Source organism: Balaenoptera ricei, chromosome 2 (genome assembly GCF_028023285.1).
Source record: "Balaenoptera ricei isolate mBalRic1 chromosome 2, mBalRic1.hap2, whole genome shotgun sequence".
Lineage (NCBI taxonomy): Eukaryota > Metazoa > Chordata > Mammalia > Artiodactyla > Balaenopteridae > Balaenoptera > Balaenoptera ricei.
This window is the reverse complement of record NC_082640.1, coordinates 151,242,831-151,265,311: the sequence shown is the minus strand read 5'-3', so window position 1 is coordinate 151,265,311 and position 22,481 is coordinate 151,242,831. Positions and strand designations below refer to the sequence as shown.

Sequence of the window (22,481 nt, the reverse complement as noted above, 5' to 3'; positions counted from 1 at the left end):
TCAATTACAATCACCTTGCTTCCCTGTGAAAACACAGCCCCAGTTCCAATTGAATTGCAAATGTACTTTCTAAAAGGCAACCTGTTTTTAGGTTACAGCATGTCTGAAGCCTAATTTTAGACATTTTTGCGGTACAGTATAGTAGGAAACATTGCCGACAATACATTCCAATGATTGCTATTGAAAAATAAAGTGTCACTAGCTTTTTCCCTGCCTTTTTATTTTCAGAAAGATAAAAGCCAAACGAAATGCACTCTAAACAAGAAAGACAACATACTGCCCCTTCTGATGTTAACCACTAGACTGACCACATGAGGATAAGCTGTGGGGAAAGGCGGTGGGTTTAAGGATAATACGGGTGTTTCAAAGCACAAAACATTATCACTGTGGTGAGAAGGCCTGTGCGTAATTGGAATAAAATGAGTTTCTGGAATAGATAAGGTGGGTTCCAACTTTAAATGCCCAAATATCATATAAACCCAACACACACACACCCACGAGCACCCCGGTGACCATCACTGTGCCTGCCTCCCTGTTTCCTTCCCTCATCCTCACCCCTGCTTTGCCAGACCTGCCTACAGTTAATCTCTTTTTTGCTGTTGAAAACAAAACAAACCAAACAACAACGAAGAAATGCTTTGAAACGTTTCCGCCAATGGTTCTCAAGTTTTAATATATGTAAGAATTGCCTGGGGTATTTGCTAAAAGTGTAAATTCCCAAGGCCAACCCCTCTTCCAGATTTTGGTTCAGTAGGTCTGGGGAGAGCCTGGCATTTAAAATAAACCCAGGTATAACCCTTTGGAAAAATTTTTAGTAATAATTTCAAGTGCCATACAATTGGTCATAAACTTTGATCCAATAATCTCTCCTGGAAATTTATTCTTTGTAAAACATCATCCAAAGTTAGGGGAGAAATCTAATGCATGAGATATTCAATGCAATTATTATTTATCTATTTGACTATCAGAAAAACTGGAGACTCCCAAAATATATAAAATAGAGGGATAATATGAGTAGTAATACAGGCTGTAGTAATAGAGCCAAGTACTATTTAAGGATTTGACATTAACCTAACATATGTGTCCCCCCGTGGGATTGAAGCCAGGCACCAAAGTCTGTACTCTTAACCACTATACTACATTGCTTCTTAATAGGTAGGTCAATAAGTTATTAACATACAGTAGCTTGATGGAAAGTTATGCCACCATTAAAAATTATAATTAAGAAGATTGTAATAACTTGAAAATACTTATGATAGGATGTTTAAAACTGCATACATAATTGTACCTTTGTTCAGAAGCTGTAAGTCCTAATTACAAATGGATAAACTCGGGGACAGAGAGCCGAGTTGATTGGTAAGGGATGTGGGGACACCACACAGTGGTTTAGGCAGAGACTTTGGAGTTAGAGACCTGGGTTCTAGCCTCAGCTCCATCACTAACTTGGCACGTACACCAGCCAGCTATTTAACCTCTCTGAGCCTCAGCTTCATCCTCTGTTAAATGGGGATAAGGTTTTTTCTTCTGGAATTAGGGCATTTAGTCATCTAAGACCATCAAAGTGTATCTTTAATATCCTTCTATAGCTCTTCCTGCTCTCCTCTCACAGGTTATAGGCTTTCCTTCCAAGGGCCAACCACTAGGCTAAGATAATATGCATTAACTCATCTAATCTGGACAATAAGTGTACAGTGAATGCTACTATTATCCCTATGTTACACCTCACTATTTTGACGGAAATTAATTTTTTTCTTAAAGTTATTTATATCCAGATATCTCAATGTAATTTATATTTGTTTCTATTATAATAACTAAACCAACTGACTACTGGAAGCTTGAAAAGGAAAAGTTGTTATGCTTTTTTTAGAATTACACCACAGAACCATTAATTTTAAGGCTTGGATTTTTCTTTGTCAGTCTGTAACTGATTCCTTCCATGAAAGTCTACTATATATCACTGGGTTCTAATAATTTTTTTTTTTAATAGTAATGTTTTATTTATTTATTTATTTTTATATTTATTTTTGGCTGTGTTGGGTCTTCGTTTCTGTGCGAGGGCTTTCTCTACTTGCGGCCAGCGGGGGCCACTCTTCATCGCGGTGCGCGGGCCTCTCACTATCACGGCCTCTCTTGTTGCAGAGCACAGGCTCCAGACGCACAGGCTCAGTAGCCGTGGCTCACGGGCCTAGTTGCTCTGCGGCATGTGGGATCTTCCCAGACCAGGGCTCGAACCCGTGTCCCCTGCATTAGCAGGCAGATTCTCAACCACTGCCCCACCAGGGAAGCCCCCTAATAATTTTTAGTATATTTTATTTTATTATTATTATTTTTTAATAAATTTTTAAATTTATTTATGGCTGCGTTGGGTCTTCGTTGCTGTGTGCGGGCTTTCTCTAGTTGTGGCGAGCAGGGGCTACTCTTCGTTGCGGTGCACGGGCTTCTCATTGAGGTGGCTTCTTTTGTTGTGGAGCACGGGCTCTAGGTGCGCGGGCTTCAGTAGTTGTGGCACGTGGGCTCAGCAGTTGTGGCTTGCGGGCTCAGCTGCCCCGCGGCATGTGGGATCTTCCCAGACCAGGGCTCAAACTTGTGTCCCCTGCATTGGCAGGCAGATTGTTAACCACTGCGCCACCAGGGAAGCCCTTTAGTATATTTTAAAAATAACTAAGAAACCTTTCTTCTGTTATCTATTTCTATAAATTAAGAAATGAAACAGTCTTTGCTTTTTTTTTAAATTTTTATTGGAGTATAGTTGCCTTACAATATTGTGTTAGTTTCTACTGTTCAGCAAACTGATGACTCTATCCAGCATTCCTAACAGCAAAATCACTGGGTCGGTTCCACATGAACTGGGGAGGGCAGCCTGGGCACTGGGAAAGTTCCATGGCTTGCAAAGGTCACCAAGCCTGGGAGGCATTGTTTTGCTCTGGACTCTGAGTTCCCAGATTCTTGCCCTGTATAGCTCCGAGGCACCTCCACCTAAAGTGATTAAATTCTTCACATGTAGCCTAAGAAGTCTTGTTTTCTATGATATGTAATATCATTTTGGTCATATCTGTTAATTTTTTAAATTCTTAGTTTTTTTCATTAGATGCTTACAAACCCTTTAGCAAGAACTTTGTAAGCATGAAAAACATAGAAACAATATCTATATCTGCACTGTCCAATATGGTAGCTGTGAGCCACATGTAGCTCCTGAGCACTGACTGTGGCTAGTCTGAATTGAGGTATATTGTATTTGTAAAATAGACACCATTTCAAACACTTACTACAAAAAAGTAAAGTATTTCATCAATAACTTCCTAGTATTGACAACAAGTTGCACTGATAATATTTTTGAGTCATTGGGTTAAATAAAATATCTTGTTAAAACTAATTTCACCTGTATCTTTTTACATTTTAAAAATATGGCATCAGAAAAGTTTAAATTACATATATGGCTCTCACATATTGGGCATACTCTTCTATTGGGCAGTGCTGGTCTATATTATTTGCAATATTTAGTTAACAGAATACCCATCTGAATTATTCAGTGAGCTTTAAAACTGGTGAACTCCTCCCTGTAAAATGTTTTAGCATACTCCAAGATTTTAAAATTTCCATCATCTCTTTACCCTAGACAAAAGTTAGTTTTAATACTGGCAGTGATAAAGCTTTAAAGTGCACTACAGGATATTCCCTGGCAGTCCAGTGGTTAGGACTCGGTGCTTTCACTGCCAGGGCCCCGGGTTCGATCCCTGGTCGGGGAACTAACATCCTGGAAGCTGCGTGGCGTGGCCAAAAATAAATAAATAAATCAATAAAAATAAAGTGCACTACAAAATTCTACTTACACCATACAGCTTTTGGGTTTCTTTTCCTGTGAGATTTTTTCCAAGTAATAATATAAATAGTACAACAATGCCATGAGGAAATTGTCAAGATTCTTATTCCTATGGGGAGATTAAAAGAAAATAATGATAACATATTTCAAACATAAAGCCTGTCATAAAAAAATATATGGGCACACAAGAATAAGTAGAAACACATATTACCATACCCATCACACAACTAATTTACCATTTAAAATTCTATCTACTATAACTGTTGAAGATATAAGAAAACTGATTTTCGTAACAAAATTTTTTGAGAGGTCACAACTGAATTATAGTTTTGCTTACCAATTAGTTTTCATTTTTAAAGTGTTTTTATAATACAGGTAATTTTTTGTTGTTTAAAAAATGTACACAAATGTAACAAGTAAAAAGACTCTCCCCTCACTCCTTTGTCACCATCCTACTCCTTAGTGGTAGCCACTGTTAAGAGTTTGGCATGAATCCGTCCTAAACCTTCTAGAGCATAGGCAATAAGGTCCTCCTCCACCAGCACACATACATATGCATGAATATATGCCTTATTTTTTTTTTTTTTGGTAACAAATGGGATAATGATGTATATACAAGTCTTTGCAACTTGCTTCTGTCACTTGCCTGTGTAGCATGGACCTCTTTCCATGATACCATGTATAGATTTTCCTCATTTTTTTAAACAGGTGGATAAAGTATGCTACAGCTTATAATTTATTTAACTAATCCTCTACTGATGGATATTTGGGTTTTTAAAAAATATTATAGACATTGCTGCAGTAATTATTCTTATAGCCACATCTTTGAGTAACTTCCTAGAAGTGAAATTGCTAGGACATAGAATATCTGCACATTAAAGTTTCGTAAGTTTTGCTCTCCAAAAAGACTGCATTGATTTACAATCCTATCTCATTTGTTTTAAAACTAGAAGGCTTTGTTTTCTTTCTAACTATTCTTACAAGATTTTTGCTGCTTCCTTTCTAGCCCCAAACGGAAATTCTTACTCTGGCATGCATTCCTGAACTATACCTTGAGAGCAGGATGAAGATGAGCATTGCAGACTTTTTTTTCACAGTATTAATAACTACCTGTCCTAGGTTGGGTTCTCCCAGAAACACACCATGAGACAGATTTGCGAGTAAGTAGTTTACTAGGAAGTGATCACAAGGAACATCAGTAGGGGAGTGGGGAGGTGAGATGGAAAGGGGGTGTTAACAAGTTCATTATCACTGTGGACCAATGTAGTTCAGTACCATGCGGGACTCTAGGAGACAGCGTAGAAAACTTAGAATTATCCTGACAGATGGAAGCTGGGATATTTATCTACCAACTCTCCCTCCAGCACATCACTGATTGGAGGCTGCTTCTCGGGCACTGACTCCCTAGTGCCCCAAGCTTGCCTTGTAGCCCTTCAATCAGGCTGAGTGTGCTCCTGCCATAGAATAAAGCTTCAGGCAGAGAATCTCAGGTGTTTGCCATATCTCAGGTGTTTACTGAATGCTGAGGGAATCTGTGAGCGCTGCCCACAGCCTAGGATACCCAACTCTCACTGAGCACTTGCAAGTGCAGCTGCCATGAGAAGCACCTTCCACGTACAGCCACGTGGAGACACCATTACTTCCAATTTTGTATCCAAGGAAACTGAGGCTCGGGAAGATCAAAAAGCTCACCCAGAGTCACACACCTAGTACTTGTTGGGGCTGCCAAACATAACTAGCGGAGAAAACTGATCTTCAGGAAATGAGTATACCCTTTAACCAACATATACGTAGTGCAGTCTCAATGGGACTCTGACAACGTGCTCACCATACTCCTTGCCCTGGACTTTATTTTGGGCTCCTGTGACTTCTGGCTTCCTCTCTTTGGTCTCAGTCTTTGAAACTGAATCCTGAGAGGATGGCTTGTATAGAGCCAGCCCTTTCTCCAAAAATCAGATTTGTCATCATTTATCAGATGGGATGATTTCAAAATAAAGGATAAAAGATCTAAAATGTCTCACAAGCATTACATACCTCATAAATGTTGTAAAAGAACAGATATGCTGCATCTCAGTATCTTGTAGCAAAAGTAAAGCAACAACTGAAAGGAGAGAAGATGGACAATTGAAAGAGGGACAAAGAGCTGCCTTAGAGGTTGACACCAGGTAACACATGTAAGGATGATGAGGCAGTTACTCACATTTAGCATCGTGGAGTGTAACGTTGCCCTGCTGACTTCGTTTCTCTAAGCCTTTGGGTGACTTATCGTCTCTTAAAGCAAACCTTTTATCTGTCAACCTGTTTTGGGGATATAACAGTCTCTAGTAGTGCTTTGAAAGGTTTTAGTTGTATTTAATCTACCCTGAGGCACATGAGGTGTTTACTATAAAGTAAGGAGACCCTGAGTGTCATGTGTGGGTTTCATTTAATGTAGGATCATTTTGGAATACATTTTATTAAACGTTATATTTACTATGCTAGGGGTAGGAGGAATACACACTGCCTTACATAAAATGTAAATACCAGTTTGATCCAAAATAGGTCATTTAAATCATCTATTTTTGGCATAGCTATCATTTTCAGATTTTTTTTAAAGTATAAGAAGCTGAAAATTTGCTAATAGCCGAATTATCACAGGGATACATTATTGGGATGATTGTAACTCCCACCATAATTGTGAAATAGTGCATGTTCCTTCCTTGATGGCTATTTGCATTTCAACCTAGGATGATGGGAATGATATTTTCTTAGAGTCTGTAGAGGCTTAAGCCATTCTGCTGAGAGGTGCTATCAGCAACACTGCCATGGTGCTAAGTTAAGCTACCTGTCTGAAGCTGGACCATCAATTTCAGCAAAGTGAACTGCTTTGCCTTTCTTTCCTCTTTCTTTGAGTTCTACTGCAGGTGTAAAACTGTAATAGAAATGAGAAAATTAGGACCTTAACCTTTTCCCGGGGGAAACTAATCAGAGCATGACCGTAGCTCATGGAACCTGAGGACCAGCACATATTGTGAGTGTCCTGGAGAGAATCTGAGGCACAGCTGTACTTAATTCATGTGTTTACATGTGGTACAAAATTCATGTATTTACATGTGGTACAATCATCTAGAAAAAGATTAAAAGATCAGACTTTATATTCAGCCTTTACGTATCACTAGCCTCCTGAATACCACCATACACAAAACATTTCCGTCTGAAAATGCTGCTGTAACTTCGGAAGAAACAGAAAGCTCGTGATCAGTTTGGAAGGATTTTTTTTTTTTTTATAGATTGATTGATTGATTGATTGATTGCTATGTTGGGTCTTCGTTTCTGTTCTAGGGCTTTCTCTAGTTGCGGCAAGCGGGGGCCACTCTTCATCGCGGTGCGCGGGCCTCTCACTGTCGTGGCCTCTCTTGTTGCTGAGCACAGGCTCCAGACGCACAGGCTCAGTAGTTGTGGCTCACGGGCCTAGTTGCTCCACGGCATGTGGGATCTTCCCAGACCAGAGCTCGAACCCGTGTCCCCTGCATTAGCAGGCAGATTCTCAACCACTGCGCCACCAGGGAAGCCCCTGGAAGGATTTTTTGATTTACTGAGTACTTGTTATGTGCTTCTAAGCACGACCTCATTCAATCTTCACAGCAACTCTATTAGGAAAATATTACTATTATTACAATTTTTACATATGAGAAAGATTGAACCTTAGAAAGATATTAAGTAACTTGACCAAGATCACTTAGCAAGTGCCAAAGCCAGGACCCGGCACAGGTTCTCTAGCCACAGAGCCATGTGTTTACCCACCAGGCAGTCCCGCCCCCCAAGCAGCCACCTCGTTGTCACCGCTATGGACTCTTCTAGAAGCTTGACTATCTCGAAGAAGGTTTCAGGACCCTTTACTTAACTCAGGATTGCTTTGACTCTATAGTTTTTGTACAAGCATTACCAAGCAGTAATGGGCCTAACTAACAATGGACCACAATTAAGCAATAAATAAATATGTACTGAGGCCATACTCTGTGTCAGGCATTGCTATAACATTGAAAATAAGTGGTGTCTGATTACAGTCAATGCACAGACTCTCAGGATTATCAGCAAATGCTTAATAGGAAAACAGAGAAAAGCGTTTTGAAGACTAGCAGGATGTGGTTCCTGCCTCATAGAGAGTTCATTTTCTAGAATTGTGGTGTCTACCAAATACATTGGTTTGGTGACCATTGTGGAGCATGACGTTTATTTTTCTGCCTGAAACAATGCCACGTTTGTAACACCACCCAGAAGCTTAATCTCTGCCCACAGTTACGTGTCTCTCTGTTAAGTTTAAGCATAGATATAGTAAGTAGAAGCACTTTTCCCCAGATTTTAGTCATTCCCTAATCATGCATATATACTCTTATCATCTCTTTGTCAACACAACAGTTTTGAAACAACTTCCTTTAAAATTTTTCTGGGATTGGTTACCCACAAAGTCATCATTTTAGAGAAATACCTCCCACGGGAATGAAAAAGTTAATCAGTTTGGTACTTTCTTCTTCCAGGAGTTTTTGCCAACATCCTGGCAATATTCAGGTTGTAGACTAGGTTAGAATCTAAAAGCATGTACACGATATCACCTCAAGGGAATGATTTTTTTGTATTTTTCTTTCTTTTCAGACCATTGGCACCAAGTTGGTTAGTGGATGATTTCTAAACTTTTCATTCTTTCTTGTCCTCTTCTTATCACTGGTCTCCAAGGATTGGGTATTTAGAGGGAGGGTGTGCTGAAATACTGAGGAGGTGGCGGAAAAAAGAAATGAACGGATACCAAATGGTGATGGTGGGTACCTCCAAAGAGAGATGGGGCAGAGAGGAGGTGTAGTGATGAAGAGAGCTATCTTCCACAGCTGTATACTTCTGTATTATTTCAGGGTTTTTTTTTTTTTTTTTTTTTTTAAAGCACAAATATCAGAGTCCTTTGATTTTTTTTTTTTTAAAGATTTATTTATTGATTGATTGATTGATTGATTGCTATGTTGGGTCTTCGTTTCTGTGCTAGGGCTTTCTGTAGTTGCGGCAAGCGGGGGCCACTCCTCATCGCGGTGCGCGGGCCTCTCACTGTCGCGGCCTCTCTTGTTGCAGAGCACAGGCTCCAGACGCGCAGGCTCAGCAGTCGTGGCTCACGGGCCCAGTTGCTCCACGGCATGTGGGATCTTCCCAGACCAGGGCGCGAACCCGTGTCCCCTGCATTAGCAGGCAGACTCTCAACCACTGCGCCACCAGGGAAGCCCAGGGTTTTTTTTTTTAATAACAAGAATGTATTGATTTGTTATCTGCGTTCCCCAAAAAAAAGTTGATAGAGGTATAGAGGAAGACACAGTACGTTGTTGATACATTCTACTGACAGGCCATTTAGATAGCCTTTAACAAATCCTCAATTCCCCCGAACATTCAGACATTTTCTAACAGCTCTTTGAAGTCCATTCTACTTGCTGGATATCTAATGTGCGGCATTAATATAACCACCCTAAACAAGAACACAAAGTAGTTTTCAGTTTTCTCTTGGACCGTCACAACATTCTGACCACTTACAAGCCACTGGCTGTTAACTTTCCTAACAGGCTAAAGAAATCTCAGGTCACCAGCCTTTCCCAGGGTTTCTCTTCTCTAGAAGACGAGAGAATATAGATAGAAACACCCAATTTCAGTTAATGTCAAATGAAATTGTTTCCCTCCTAACCTTGCCTCAGTCCCATCCCTATAATTCAACATTTCTTTCCCTATTAGTTAGTTTGCCTGAGTTGATTTGAGACAAGAGAGCCTTAAGATAAGGAAAGGATACATTTGGGATCTTATAGATCAGATCTATGAACTAAGTCAAATGAACTTAGAATTATAAAATCATAAGATCATAGAATTTGGGGGTTAGAAGACATCTAAAAGATCATCTAGTACATGGCTATCATTTTACTCATGGAGAACTAAGGCTCAGAGAGGCTGACCGTGTCTCAGTATTTGAAACTTGTGGCAGGTAGTGCCTGCCCTTAGCCAATAGTCTGGCATTTACTGCTAAACCTCTAGTCCTTATTCTCTGACCTCTGGACACGTCTTCCCACACTTGCCTGCGTGGCTTTTCACTTGACTGAAGTCATTCTCCGGATCAGATGGTGAGATGGATTTCTCTTTGTGAGTGTCCTGCCATAGCTCTAAAAGCAGCCTATGTTCACAGTGCATTTGGAATCACTAAGAAGCATCACTAGTAATAATTAAAAATTGTCCTTTGAACTGCACCTCTGATTGGCTCCCAAACCACAGTCTGACCTAGATCTGTACCTTCTTCCAGTCTCCATAGTCTCCCCCTCAATCTGGCAACCCATTTAGAATCACAGACGACACTGTGTTGATGTGCTTTCCTAATATCACAGCACAGTCACATCATTTCCCTTGGCCCTGAAATAAATGAGAAAAAGCAGTCATATTTTCTCCTAGAACCCATCAGAGGGCTGGACCACTCTTGGCTTCCACACCAGTTAGAGCTCTCCAGTGGTTACTAGAGTCTTTTCTTAGGCTATGTTGAAAAACAAGAGAAGTTCGAGGCTTCTGGAGGTGTAGTTTCCTTGGCTGTAGGTCCTCAGGGGAGTCCACGACCTTGGCAAACACTCAGACAGGCGGCTGGTTCTCTCCCAGCTGGGAGTAGGGGGCACTTGAAACATGAATGGCTAGGACTACAGACACTGTGTCAGAGAGAAGCAGGTCTTGTTGGTTGGCCCGTTACTTCCCCATTTAAATAAAACCTTTCAATCCCCGCCCCCCCACCCCCACCCCGGGGGCCCTCTGAATAAAGTCTAAATTCCTCAGCATGGTCTGTAAGACCTTTCACGATCTTGCCCTGGTTTAAAACTTCTACTTCCTCTCCTAACACTCGCCTGGAGCGCTACACCCAGCGTACTGACCACCTGCAGTCTCAAATGTGTCTGGGCCTCTGCACGTGCTGTGCCTTCTGCCTAGAACGCACTCTCCTCCTCCACAGCCAGAGCTCCCTTTGCCTTGCCCACACCTTCTCCTCCTCAGGTCTTAGACAGCACCTCCCCTGGGAAGCCCTCCCTGTCTCCCCGGTCCACTGGCTTCAGGAAATGCCCCCATTTAGGTACTGGGTCAGGGCATCTGGGTGAATGCAGGTTTCCGGAGCCCCGGCCCAGCCCAGCGTGGCAGTGGTGGCAGTTACCGAGGAGGGAGCTGGAAAGCGAGCAGCAATCTCGGGGGAATGAGTCAGGGTCAGCAGCACTGCTACGAAAAGATTCTCCTCCCAGTAGTAGCCCGGGAGGGTCTGGTTTACTTTCAGTAAGGAGAGCGGCAGAGGTATATCTTCCTGCACCTTCAAATTCCCAAGCTTTCCTGTCTCTATTACTTCCTTCCCACCACACCCAGCGGAAACTCTGCTTCTACCTTTTCCAAGCTAATCTGTGCTCTTGATCCCATTCCCACTTTCCTTCTCTTCTCTTCCATCTCTTCCTTCTACCCAAACAAACTCAAAATTTTCCTACCTTTATAACAAAACCAACAAAAGTCCCTTCCCTTAGTACTGGATCCCCTAAAGGCTACTATCGCTTTCCTTTTTCACTGGTAAACTAACTGATGAGAAACTAGCAAAAATAGAGTACTCTTTATCTCAGATTCTTCTCCTCTAGCTACTGTAATCTGATTTCTACTCCACTGCCTTCCTGAAATGGCTTCTCACCTACGTCCCGAGCGACCCCTAAATCCAAAGGCTTCTTTTTGCCCCATCCTGAGCTCTCTTTAGCATCTGACATTGCTGACCACTCCCCACTCAAATTCCCTTTCTTATTTTGCCTTTGAAGGCCTTTGCTTTCCTCCTGACCCTTCTAATCACGCTTTCTCTTCAGTTAGCTCCTCTTTCTTTGCCTCTCTGCTATTCCTGAGGGCCACGTGAAGATACCTTTCAAAACCTTAAGACATGCACACCGATTAAGAGACATATCAAACCAACTGCAATGTATGGAAATTGTGTGGACCGTGACTGGAACAAACTTTTAAAATATGAGACAATAGGAGACATCTGGATACAAACTGCATATGTGACAATGTTAAGAAATTACCTTTTGTATTTTTAGGCCAGTAAATAGTAATTTAGTTATATTTTTTAATAGAGTGCCTATTTTTTTTGAGATATGTACTGAAATACTTATAGATGAAATGATATGATATCTGGAATTTACTTCAAAATAATCAAGGCGTGGAGAAGATGAGGGTATAGATGATACAAAGTTGACCTTAATGTGGTGACTGTTGATGCTATGCTATGGGTATGTGAGGGTTCATTATCCCATTCTCCCTACTTCTGTTTATGTTTGAAATCTTCCAATATAAAAAGTTTAAAATGTTTATATTTAGTTAAAATGTTTTAAATAACACTATAAGAGAAAAAAAAGCTGGCAACAAAGTCAGACGTACAATGATTTCAGGTACTGGAATTATCAGTCACAGAATGTAAAATAAATATAATCAGTATGTTGAACACAAAAAAATAAAAATAAGGTGGTAAGCCTTAACACTGGTGCACCGGTGGTCTTTGGGGGCAGAACTGTGGCAGAACCCCCCACTTTCTACTTTGTACATTTATATACTTGTTTTTCAACAAGTATGTGCAACTTTGTAATGAGGAAAAAAGATATGGAAATGGAGAATAGAGTAAGTTAAAAATGTATGTGTGTGTATACATACATAAAAGAAGATTTGGAAAGCTATACAATAACTGTTAACATGTTAACAGTCATACTCTTTATGTGGGATTGTAAAGTTTTTTTGGTTGTTTTCGCTTAATGGTATTTTCTGGTTATTAAAAATAATATGATATTTTTAAACTTATTTCATAATTTTTAGAAGTAGGTATTTCCTAGGCTTCTGGCCTCAGTCAGTTCACTTTCCACTGTAATTCTGCACCGGCCCCTCTCAGGAAAACCAAACCCCTGCTTACTGAATTCTTGACCTGGACATCTCACAGGCAAGTCCAGTCAGCCCGTGGAACGCGCAGATACAGAGGGCCGACTGTACTATGTCATTTTACATAAGGGACTTGAGCATCTGCACATTTTGGGATCTTCAGGGGGCGGGGGTGTCTTAGAACCAATCCCCTGCGGATACCAAGGGCCGACTATATCTCAAATTCTGCACACTGAAAAAGTAACCTTGTTACCTTTCACCCCTCCATAAACATATCGGCTCTCCCACCTTCCTTGTCTCAATAGACAATGGTATCACCCACTCAGTGACCCAGACGTTCTTGCCTCCTTCCTCCCTTTGTCTCACAGCCAATCTTACCAGCTACTTCCCCCTGCACACAAGGCCGGATTTATCTGAGTTGCCTCTAGCATGACTCTTTGACTCTGTTCTCCTGCAAGTCTCCATCTCCCCCTTAGAGGAATGCATAATTGTCTTGTCTCCCGAGTTCTAATCTTGCCCCTCCATGTTACTATGGGAGAGGGCTTTCTAGAGCACAGATGCAATCCCATGACACATGCTCATAAAGGTTTGTGGAGTGACACCAAATAGAACTGGTGTGAGAACAGTGACTGAACAAGCCTCTGCCTCTGCAGCTCCCATTCTTACCGCTGTCTCCTCTCCACCTCCTCTGCCTCAGCCCTGTCTCATCACCATGAATTGGGGTGACATGGTGTCTGCAGCATTGCCTCTGAAAAAAAAGAGTATGGTCCAGCTCATGAGTCCTCTCTGACTTCAAACCTACGTTTTAATGTGTGATGGGACATGCTTAGACTTTAAAAGGGAATCAGTATCTACATTTCCAACAAAGCCAAACATTAACTTTGGCCTGAAACATACAAAAGTCTGCTTTCCTTTTCCTTAGCATCACCCCTAGCAGCTGGACTCCCAAGGTAATCCTAATACTCAGGTTTGACACACTGAGTTGCTTAAACACAAAGCAGCTCCACCATGAAACGGTTGCCCCCATCTATTCTTCATGGTACTCCTTTCCCCATCTTTAACTGCACCCAATTTGTGTACTTGACACAGTCTGGTGTTTGGGGGGTTTTATTTTTACACTGTTTAAATTGAGGTATAGCTTTCATTTATGCAGTAAAGCACATAAACCTTAAGTGGACAGCTTGATGAATTTTCTGCTATGTATGTAACCACCACCCAGATCAATATATAGTCCATTTCCAGCACCTCAGAAGGTTCTCTTGTACTTTCCCCTACCAGCTGATAACCTGCAAAAAGTAACCACTATTCTGACCTCTATCAATACAGTTCTTTTCTTTTGTCTGTTACTGTAAACTTTTATATAAATAAAATCATACAATATTTACATTTTTGTGTCTGGCCTTTTTCATTCAACATTATGTCACACAATCTACCTTTTAAATCATACCATCCCATGTATATTCTCCAAAATCAAGTGGGGAATATACATGGGAAATCAATCAAGCCATTTTAAAGAATAATTTGGTAACGAACCAAAAGAAACTTTAGATTATGAATATGAATGTTTTATGAATAATAAAGTCAGTGTGAAACTGATATCTATAAATTCGTTAGTAGGATCATACAGGAAAAAGTGCCACTTGGGGTGGGTTATTATTAGATTAGCACTGAAAAATTAGTTTGAAAAATACTACAAAATAACTTCATTTATAAAGAAGATCAGTAAGTAAAAAGTATGGTGCAATTTTTATCATAAGAAGAGAGGATTGAGATGGCCTTTATATATATATGAAGACTGAGAAAAGAAAATACTGGCACTGAAAATTTACACCCACATTTTCTTGTGCTTTACCGTGTATATTTTGACTCCTGTGATTATCCTGTCTGTCTAATCTCAGAGCTATCTTGCTGTCTTTGTCACTATCTCACATTCACTAAGTATGATGTTTCAGGAGCTACTCGACTGAATCTTCTGTGACATATCTGAGAAGAAAAATTGAAATCACTGCTGTGGAAATGATAGATTACTCAAACACTGAAATAAATATTCCATGAAATGTAAACTTTTGATTTTGACTTTAATATAATGGTTAGCCTTTATTCATGTTTAATTGCTATTAAATATTTAATTATATTTATAATGTAACTATAAATTACATCTGCACAGCCAACTCCTTTTCTGACCTCCAGCCCCATTTGACCAACAGCCTAAGAGATGTGTCCACGTCATAGCAACCTAAAACACATCACCAGTTTTGCCTCTTTTATTCTGTATATGGGGGAAGGGCAATCCCAGCCAACCAATCACCCAAGCCAGACACCTGGGAGCCATTTCAGGCACTATATGGTATCAATCAATTCTATCCAAACATCCTGTCAATTTCATCTCTTGCATATTTCTTAGTCCTTCTCTCTCTGACTCTGTTTCTTACCTGGATAACTATTTATAATCCTCCTACAATTAGCCTTCTAATGGGCCCTGTGCCTCTAGTCTTCCTCTGCTTGAATCTAGTTGGTTGACTGTACTTGTTCAATAAACATTTGGTGAGTGCCTACTCTGTGAAGTTCTGCAGATGGCTCCAGGGACATGAAGATGACTAAGACAGTTCCTGCCATTGAGGGCTTGCGGTCTATCAGAGGGAGACAGTGTATAAAGTGGAAAGGACTTGGGTAAACCTTGGTTCAAAATGTCAGTTCTGCTACTTACTGGCTGGATGACTTTGGTTCAGTGGCTTAATCTCCCCGAGCCTTGTTTCTTCATCTATGAAATGGAGATATTAGTGCTCGCTTTCCATGGCTGTTTTAAGACTCAGAAAAATATGCAAATGTCTGCAATATAATAGGTGCACAGCACATAGTGGCTAGTTTTGTTAGTTTAGTGATACACTTTTAATAGAGTCAGTATTTTCTCAATGGAGAATTAAAATTAGTTTTTTTTTTAATTTTTACTTTATTATTTATTTATTTTATTTTTGGCTGCATTGGGTCTTCGTTGCTGCGCACGGGCTTTCTCTCTAGTTGCGGCGAGCGGGGGCTACTCTTCGTTGCGGTGCGCGGGCTTCTCATTGTGGTGGCTTCTCTTGTTGTGGAGCACGGGCTCTAGACATGTGGGCTTCAGTAGTTGCGGCACATGGGTTCAGTAGTTGTAGCTCGCGGGCTCTAGAGCGCAGGCTCAGTAGTTGCGGCGCACAGACTTAGTTGCTCCACGGCATGTGGGATCTTCCCGGACCAGGGATCGAACCCGTGTCCCCTGCACTGGCAGGCAGATTCTTAACCACTGCGCCACCAGGGAAGTCCAAAATTAGTTTTTCTAACCTAATAATTTTACCTTGTAAAATTTACAGTCTACTGCAGCAGGTATAATATATGGTCCCATTAATGTAAAACTCTATTTCTATAACTCAAAAATGCAATTTTATAAATTAGTTAAGAATATGGACTGTTAACCAAGTAGACCTAGATTTAAAACATCTTAATCACCTCTTAGCTGTGTGATTTGGCCAAGTCACTTAGTTTCCTTCAAACTTCTTAACCCTTTGACATCAGTTTCTTCATCTGTAAAATTGGATTAACACGCAGCTGTTTCAAAGGGTTGGTAAACTGATTAGCACAGTATCTGGTACATAGGAGCAGCTGATAAATGTCATCAGAAAGGGATATCAGGAAGGCTGCCAAAATGGTTATCTCTAGATGCTGCGATTGCAGCAGATATTTATTTTATTCTTTATACTTTTCTGTACCGCTTGAATTTTTTTATCCCAAACACACGTAATTTTCATAAAAGCTATAATAAAGTTTTGTTAAAATTTACCTTCTGAATTCAAGAGTTCTGGTTTCATCTTTCCAGTACCACATCCCTAATCGTAATCCCAACTGCTGTAAAATGAAATGATTGCAGCAAAAATAATTAAAGGTTCAATTTACAATCCACATGTCACAATGAACTTTTAACAATAATTCTCACTAGTTGCTATTTAACTCTATTCAATAAAGATGTAGAGTCTTAAACTGTTGTGTTTTTTTTAACTTGAAGCCAGGATTTTATCTTTTTTGATTGTTTTTGGGTGTAGTTTCACTAGAAAGGAAGGAAGGGAGGAAAGTAGGGGAGAAAGGAAGGAAGGGAAAGAAGAGAGGAAGGCTAGGAGCCTGCGTCACCTCACCATAGCAATTTACTGATTAACTGGGACTCAGACCACAATAAACTGGTGCCCAAGGCAGCCCCAATCTTTCAGAGGAGTTACACAGCGGCTCTAACCCTGACCCCACCCTTGGGAGGAAGTGGGCGAAGTACCAGGTTATCCTTTCCAAGCCGTGGTAGCTACCAGCCTCCAGCCTCTCCTCTTTGGGGATCCCACCCAGAGCAGGACTGCTTCCTCCGCAGGACGGTTATTTATTTTTCAGCCAACCAATTAGAGATGGTGCGGTGGAACTTCCCTATACCTAGATATCTGTGGGGGGGGAGCCGGAATTCAATTCTGACCGTTTGCCGAACACACCTCCATCGTCTGGGTTTTGTAGACAACTAAGGCCAGGTCTCCTCGAGTGAGCCTCGCCCCGGGCTAAGGCGGCGCCCCCGCCTGGGGAGGGCGGAGAGCAGGGCCTTGGCCGAGGGAATGGAGGGCGTCGCTGCACCGCCACCGAGCCCCAATCGGGCGCCGCGGGCGGGCGCCGCGGGCGGGCGCCGCGGGCGGGCGCCGCGGGCGGGCGCCGCGGGCGGGCGCCGCGGGCGGGCGGGGGTCGGCCTTCCACCCGCCGCGGGCTGGGGGCGGCCCAGGTGCACTTACATCCGGCTAGTCGGCCTGCGAGTCCAACCGCCGCCTCCTCGAATAAAACTCGGGCACGCGATACGTGGTCTCCCGCTGGCCGCATTAGACCGACCTTCGCGGAGGCAACTGCCCGTGAGCGCCGAGAAACCCCGCCGACGCTGGGCGGGGGCGGGACCCTGCTTCCTCCGCGGCGGTGGCGGGCGGGTGTCGCTGCCGCCCATGCCGACACCTTTGCCTGCTGTGGCTCCCTAGCGTCTCACAGCAAAGCTGCCCCGGGGCTCCTTCTTTAGAGGTCAGTTCTTCGTGCCTTCCCACCGAGAAGTCAACCACATCACTGGTTTTTTGTTTTTAATTAGAATAACTTTTTTTTTTTTTTTGGAGTGGACAGAGCAAGTTCCTATTCCAACTCCCTGCTCCAAAAATCCACTTAATATGTTATTCTCAGATAGAAGATGTATCCAATATTAAACTAATAAGAACAGATACTACACTTGATCTTAGCCAAAAGGTCTTCGGTTCCTTAGGGAAGCTTCCCCTTTGTTCCAAAGTTTAATAGCACTAAATGAAGTTCAAATCCAGGTTAGGAAAATAAAAACAAATAAAATAAAATATAAAACATACAGGTTGGGACTAGGTTAATTTAGGGCGGGGCGTGGCAGGAGGGGAGCAAGGGAGGAAATAAGGTTTTCAAAACTGGGTTCTGCTGCATAACTAGATGTGGAACCCATTTGAAGATACCCAAATGAGGGGTTTATGAGGCTCTTTAAGGAGTAATGTGTGTAAAGCATCACCCTGAATAAGTACTCAAAATTAGTGTCTCTCAAAGCAGAGAAACTTGCTTTGTATCAATCGGTTTTCAACTGATATTTCTGTATTTACACTTTTCAAATCATGTGTCCTGTAACTTCTTCTTGCAACTGAGTTGATATGCAGATTGTTTGGTATTTTTTTCCTTCCATCACTGATGTAAGCAATGCTAGATGACACTACATGACTGGGAATGCCTAACATATTCTGCTTTTGTTTTATCCCCACAGCTTAATTAGCGTTAAAGAGATGGTTAGTAAATAGTGATTGTATACTCACATAAACTTTAAAAACATAGCAATAGATATCCCACTGCTTCCCCTTCCCCCAACCCTCCCAGTCTCACTACTTGGTAACACACAATCACTGGTCACAGTGGTATAAAATTGTAATCACCTAGATTCATGTTCCACTCACTTGAGTCCACTGCTGGCAGCTGTTCTGGTTGGCTCAGATATAAGGAAACCCACCTGTACGCTGGCAGTGCTGCTTTCAGGCTGTAGCCTTAGAGGCTGGCTTATTACAAGATGACTCACTTAAAAAGAATTTAGCAAAATATCCCAATCACCAAAAGCTTTTCTCCAAGCAGGGTATTTAACTTTGGGTGGGAAGAGGAGAAATAATGAGTTGAAGCTCCAAAAAGGACTGAGAGAGACCAAGGACTCTGGATGGTACCCATTCCCAACACTTCCAGGCAACCTCTTCAGTTATCTCAATGAGTGAAGAAATGCTAATAGAAAACCAAAGATCTTTTATACCTTACCATGTTTAACTTTAGGCTGTCTAAAATACAAAACTAAGGTAAAAATAAAAGCGTTGAGAACCCAGAACAATGACCTACAGAGAAGTTACATGACAAGTTACGTCGCATGTGGTAGAGGGACATAATATTTAAAGGAAAGCCTCGATAACTCTTAAGGAACCATCTTATATTTCTGTATCACTAGGCCCTAACAAAAGAGGGAATAAAAAAATTGTTTTTATGGCTCTAAATCATTATTTATTTTAAAAGTGACCCACTCATTTCTTAGGTTAGATTTTTCACCAGTTAGATTTTTTGTTAAATGGCATGAGAAACTCACAACCTAAAATGGAAATATAATTTTCTTTAAAAAAAAAACCGAACAATTCACGATGCTATAAAGTAGGGATAAAGGTGCCATCTAAAATATTTAATAATTTCAAGTGTCCTGTGAGGGAAAGTTGTTTTTTTTTTTTTGCCTAGTTAAGATAAATATCTCAAGGTCAAAGAACTCAGAGCATATGACATAGAACTAAGTTGCTGGTCTCAAATTTTAGGCCCAAGATATTAACTGGATATAATGCATGCTTATACTATGAAAAAGTCATAATGGACAGATTTTCAAAGTGTTATAATTCTACTTTTAAAACGAACATGTAAGAAAACAACAATGCCAGTATTTGAATTAGCAACTCCATTTTTGATTGCTTATTTCCCCAATCTTCAATTCACAAACATCCCGATCTATACTTAAAGGGGTGGAGGAAAAGAGCCTATGACTTCATTTGTTCTAAGAGAAAGACATTTCAACATTAAGTATTACTCTATTAAATTTTAGAAATACATATACCCTAAAATATTTCCATCCCAAGAGCTATATCAAGAGTAAAACTTGGGGCTTCCCTGGTGGCGCAGTGGTTGAGAATCTGCCTGCCAATGCAGGGGACACGGGTTCGAGCCCTGGTCTGGGAAGATCCCACATGCCGCAGAGCAACCAGGCCCGTGAGCCACAGTTACTGAGCCTGCGCGTCTGGAGCCTGTGCTCCGCAACAAGAGAGGCCGCGATAATGAGAGGCCCGCGCACCCCGATGAAGAGTGGCCCCCACTTGCCACAACTAGAGAAAGCCCTCGCACAGAAACGAAGACCCAACACAGCCATAAATAAATAAATAAATAAATAAAATAAACCCAAAAGTTAAAAAAAAAAAAAAAGAGTCTGCAGAACTGAACGTCCTTGCCCTTATACTGAGGTTTAAAAAAAAAAAAAAAAAAAAAAAAAGAGTAAAACTTGGCTCTTTCTCTAAAGATCCATAATTTTTCTTCAAGGATTTAAATTCTGTATCTAATTTTAATGCTTAAGGATAGTTCTTCACAACAGTTTTCTCATACCTACTTACACATTATACAGAAGCAATTGAATATTCCTGTTGTTCCTTAACCTAAATATATGTATTCCCTTAGCAATTGTCTTGTGACATATGGATCTGAGATACTTTAAAATTTCAATTCCAGTGTTCAAAAGCAAGGGAAATATACCCCACAATACAACTTTTATAAACTACATTCAACTTAAAGTAGGTGAATACCTTATCATGGGCCCAGTATTTGAGCTTCATAAAAAGAAATCTTTTGATTTCATCTAGGTAGCCAGGTTATATTCATGTTTAAAATTGTACATAGGATAAAGAAATTCTTAGCTCTCCTTGACATATTGAATAGGTGATACATTAAATATCCTATCATGCATGCTAAATTTAAAGATGTAAAGAGCACTAATATCTCCTAATACACAAGTCAAGTGCATGCATTTCCATTACACATATCAAATTAATATGATAAAAAATTTAGGGTAAGCTTGTTTTGAAATTTCATACATCTGAAACACTGTAAACAACCTGCTATGTCTTATTTTGACAGGTGTCTAGATTCATTGCCTCAAAACAGCCATTTTGTTAATCAGACATTCAGATAAGAAGAAATTAAGTCCCCATTCTGATAAATGTACTTTTTCAATCCCTTAGCATTCTATATGTATCGCATTAGCTTTAGTCATGACAACTAGTCCCTAGCATAACACTACTTTCAAGTGATGCTAATTATTCCTTAAACTGTAATTTAGCCTCATCCTAAGCTCAAGTACTTTTTCCATTATCATTTGACTACAGCTGATCTAACATCTGCTAAGGAGTTCCCAGGAGTTATCGAGTTACCAGTTTCAACTGACCCCTGGAAACACTGAATGGCTACTTCAGTGGCTTTATCTTAGCAATGTTCAGATCTAGGTAAATTTGAGAAGACAGAATTAAAAACACTCGAGGCTAGGACTTTTACAAATTACTTTTCAAAATAATGGAAAATGAAGTATCTACATAGATTGATGTTAGTGTTACAGCAGGTTACCAGAGGCCAGGCCAAAGAGACTACCATTGGTCATTTTTCTGATACTTTAAAAACTAATCTCTCCCAAAATGAGGTCTAAAATGAGTCATACTAATAACAAATTGCACTTACAGAAAGACTCCATTATACTTTATATACTTTGAAGGTAAAGCAAGGGATAAACACTTTCAATAAAGGACTAATAAAAGGTTAAGAATGTGTGTTATCTTGGTAAAAACTCATATTAAACGTCACTCTAAGGCTACTAATCACCTGATTCTGTTAGTACCAAGGTAGTTTGTCAAATATTTATACGATGCTATCTGCAGTCAATGAAACACCCTTAACGCCTCCTTGCTGAAAACTTTCCACCCTGGCATGAGCACTGAAAAACCCAAGTTATGTCCAGCTTTCAGAGTGTAAAGAGCAACTACCTTTTTAAAAATGTTTATTTTGAAGCAATTTCACAACTGCCTTTTTATCTCCCCACCCCACCCAAATGAGACCTGCTAAAAAAGAAAAAAAGTATACGTACAAAGAGTCAGCTCTTCTGTGAGGGGATCATTACTAAAGCTCAATATTTTTAGGCTGCTCTGTTCTCTCGTTTTTATATTATTTCAAAAATTAATCTCTGCATGATATGGAAGTGTCCACTACTAAATTTAAAATTAGCTTCTATAAGTCACTGTTATGAGCAACATGAAGCAAATCTACATCACTCGGAAGAAGATATTAAAATGTCTGTATGGTGAAAACATTAGGTTAACTATGCATTTTCCAATCAGCTTTTACTGAATTTCTTCCACATTCTCCTTAAAGAGAATCAATCAGAACAAAGCAGATGTGTCATTCCACTAAAATATGAACCCCCTCCTCTCCTAAGGATATGGATTTTAAAGCTTAAGCCCAGGATAGTGGATCTCAAAGGATTGTAATATTCCTATCTGTAACAATCTCAAATCGGAAATACTGGAAAATGGACAAGTTGTATATTGACGAAATACAGGACTATCTTGCAGTTTGTCTTCTAAAACAGAAATATATTCTAGTG

General features: G+C 40.5%; 1 protein-coding gene and 1 pseudogene across 10 annotated transcripts in view; both read right to left on the bottom strand.

Annotated features, from left to right (window-relative positions):
* PPP1R36 (protein phosphatase 1 regulatory subunit 36) overlaps positions 1–18,771 on the bottom strand; it is a 43,877-nt gene extending 25,106 nt beyond the window's left edge. For 3 of the 10 annotated variants that reach the window (XM_059914442.1, XM_059914441.1, XM_059914444.1), the window contains exons 1-5: positions 17,521–17,771; positions 6,645–6,731; positions 6,021–6,118; positions 5,855–5,921; positions 3,831–3,929 (exon numbers count right to left, since the gene is read on the bottom strand). In XM_059914442.1, the coding sequence (XP_059770425.1) occupies positions 3,831–3,929; positions 5,855–5,921; positions 6,021–6,118; positions 6,645–6,731; positions 17,521–17,723 (554 nt within the window). In that variant the 5' untranslated portion in view covers positions 17,724–17,771. Of the gene's footprint in view, positions 1–3,830; positions 3,930–5,854; positions 5,922–6,020; positions 6,119–6,644; positions 6,732–16,547; positions 16,613–17,027; positions 17,185–17,232; positions 17,314–17,520; positions 17,772–18,705 lie in introns of those variants that run through there. The other 7 variants (XM_059914447.1, XM_059914443.1, XM_059914448.1 and 4 more) reach the window with 7 other exon arrangements.
* LOC132361531 (U2 spliceosomal RNA) lies at positions 17,855–18,019 on the bottom strand (annotated as a pseudogene).
* Positions 18,772–22,481: the final 3,710 nt, after the last annotated feature.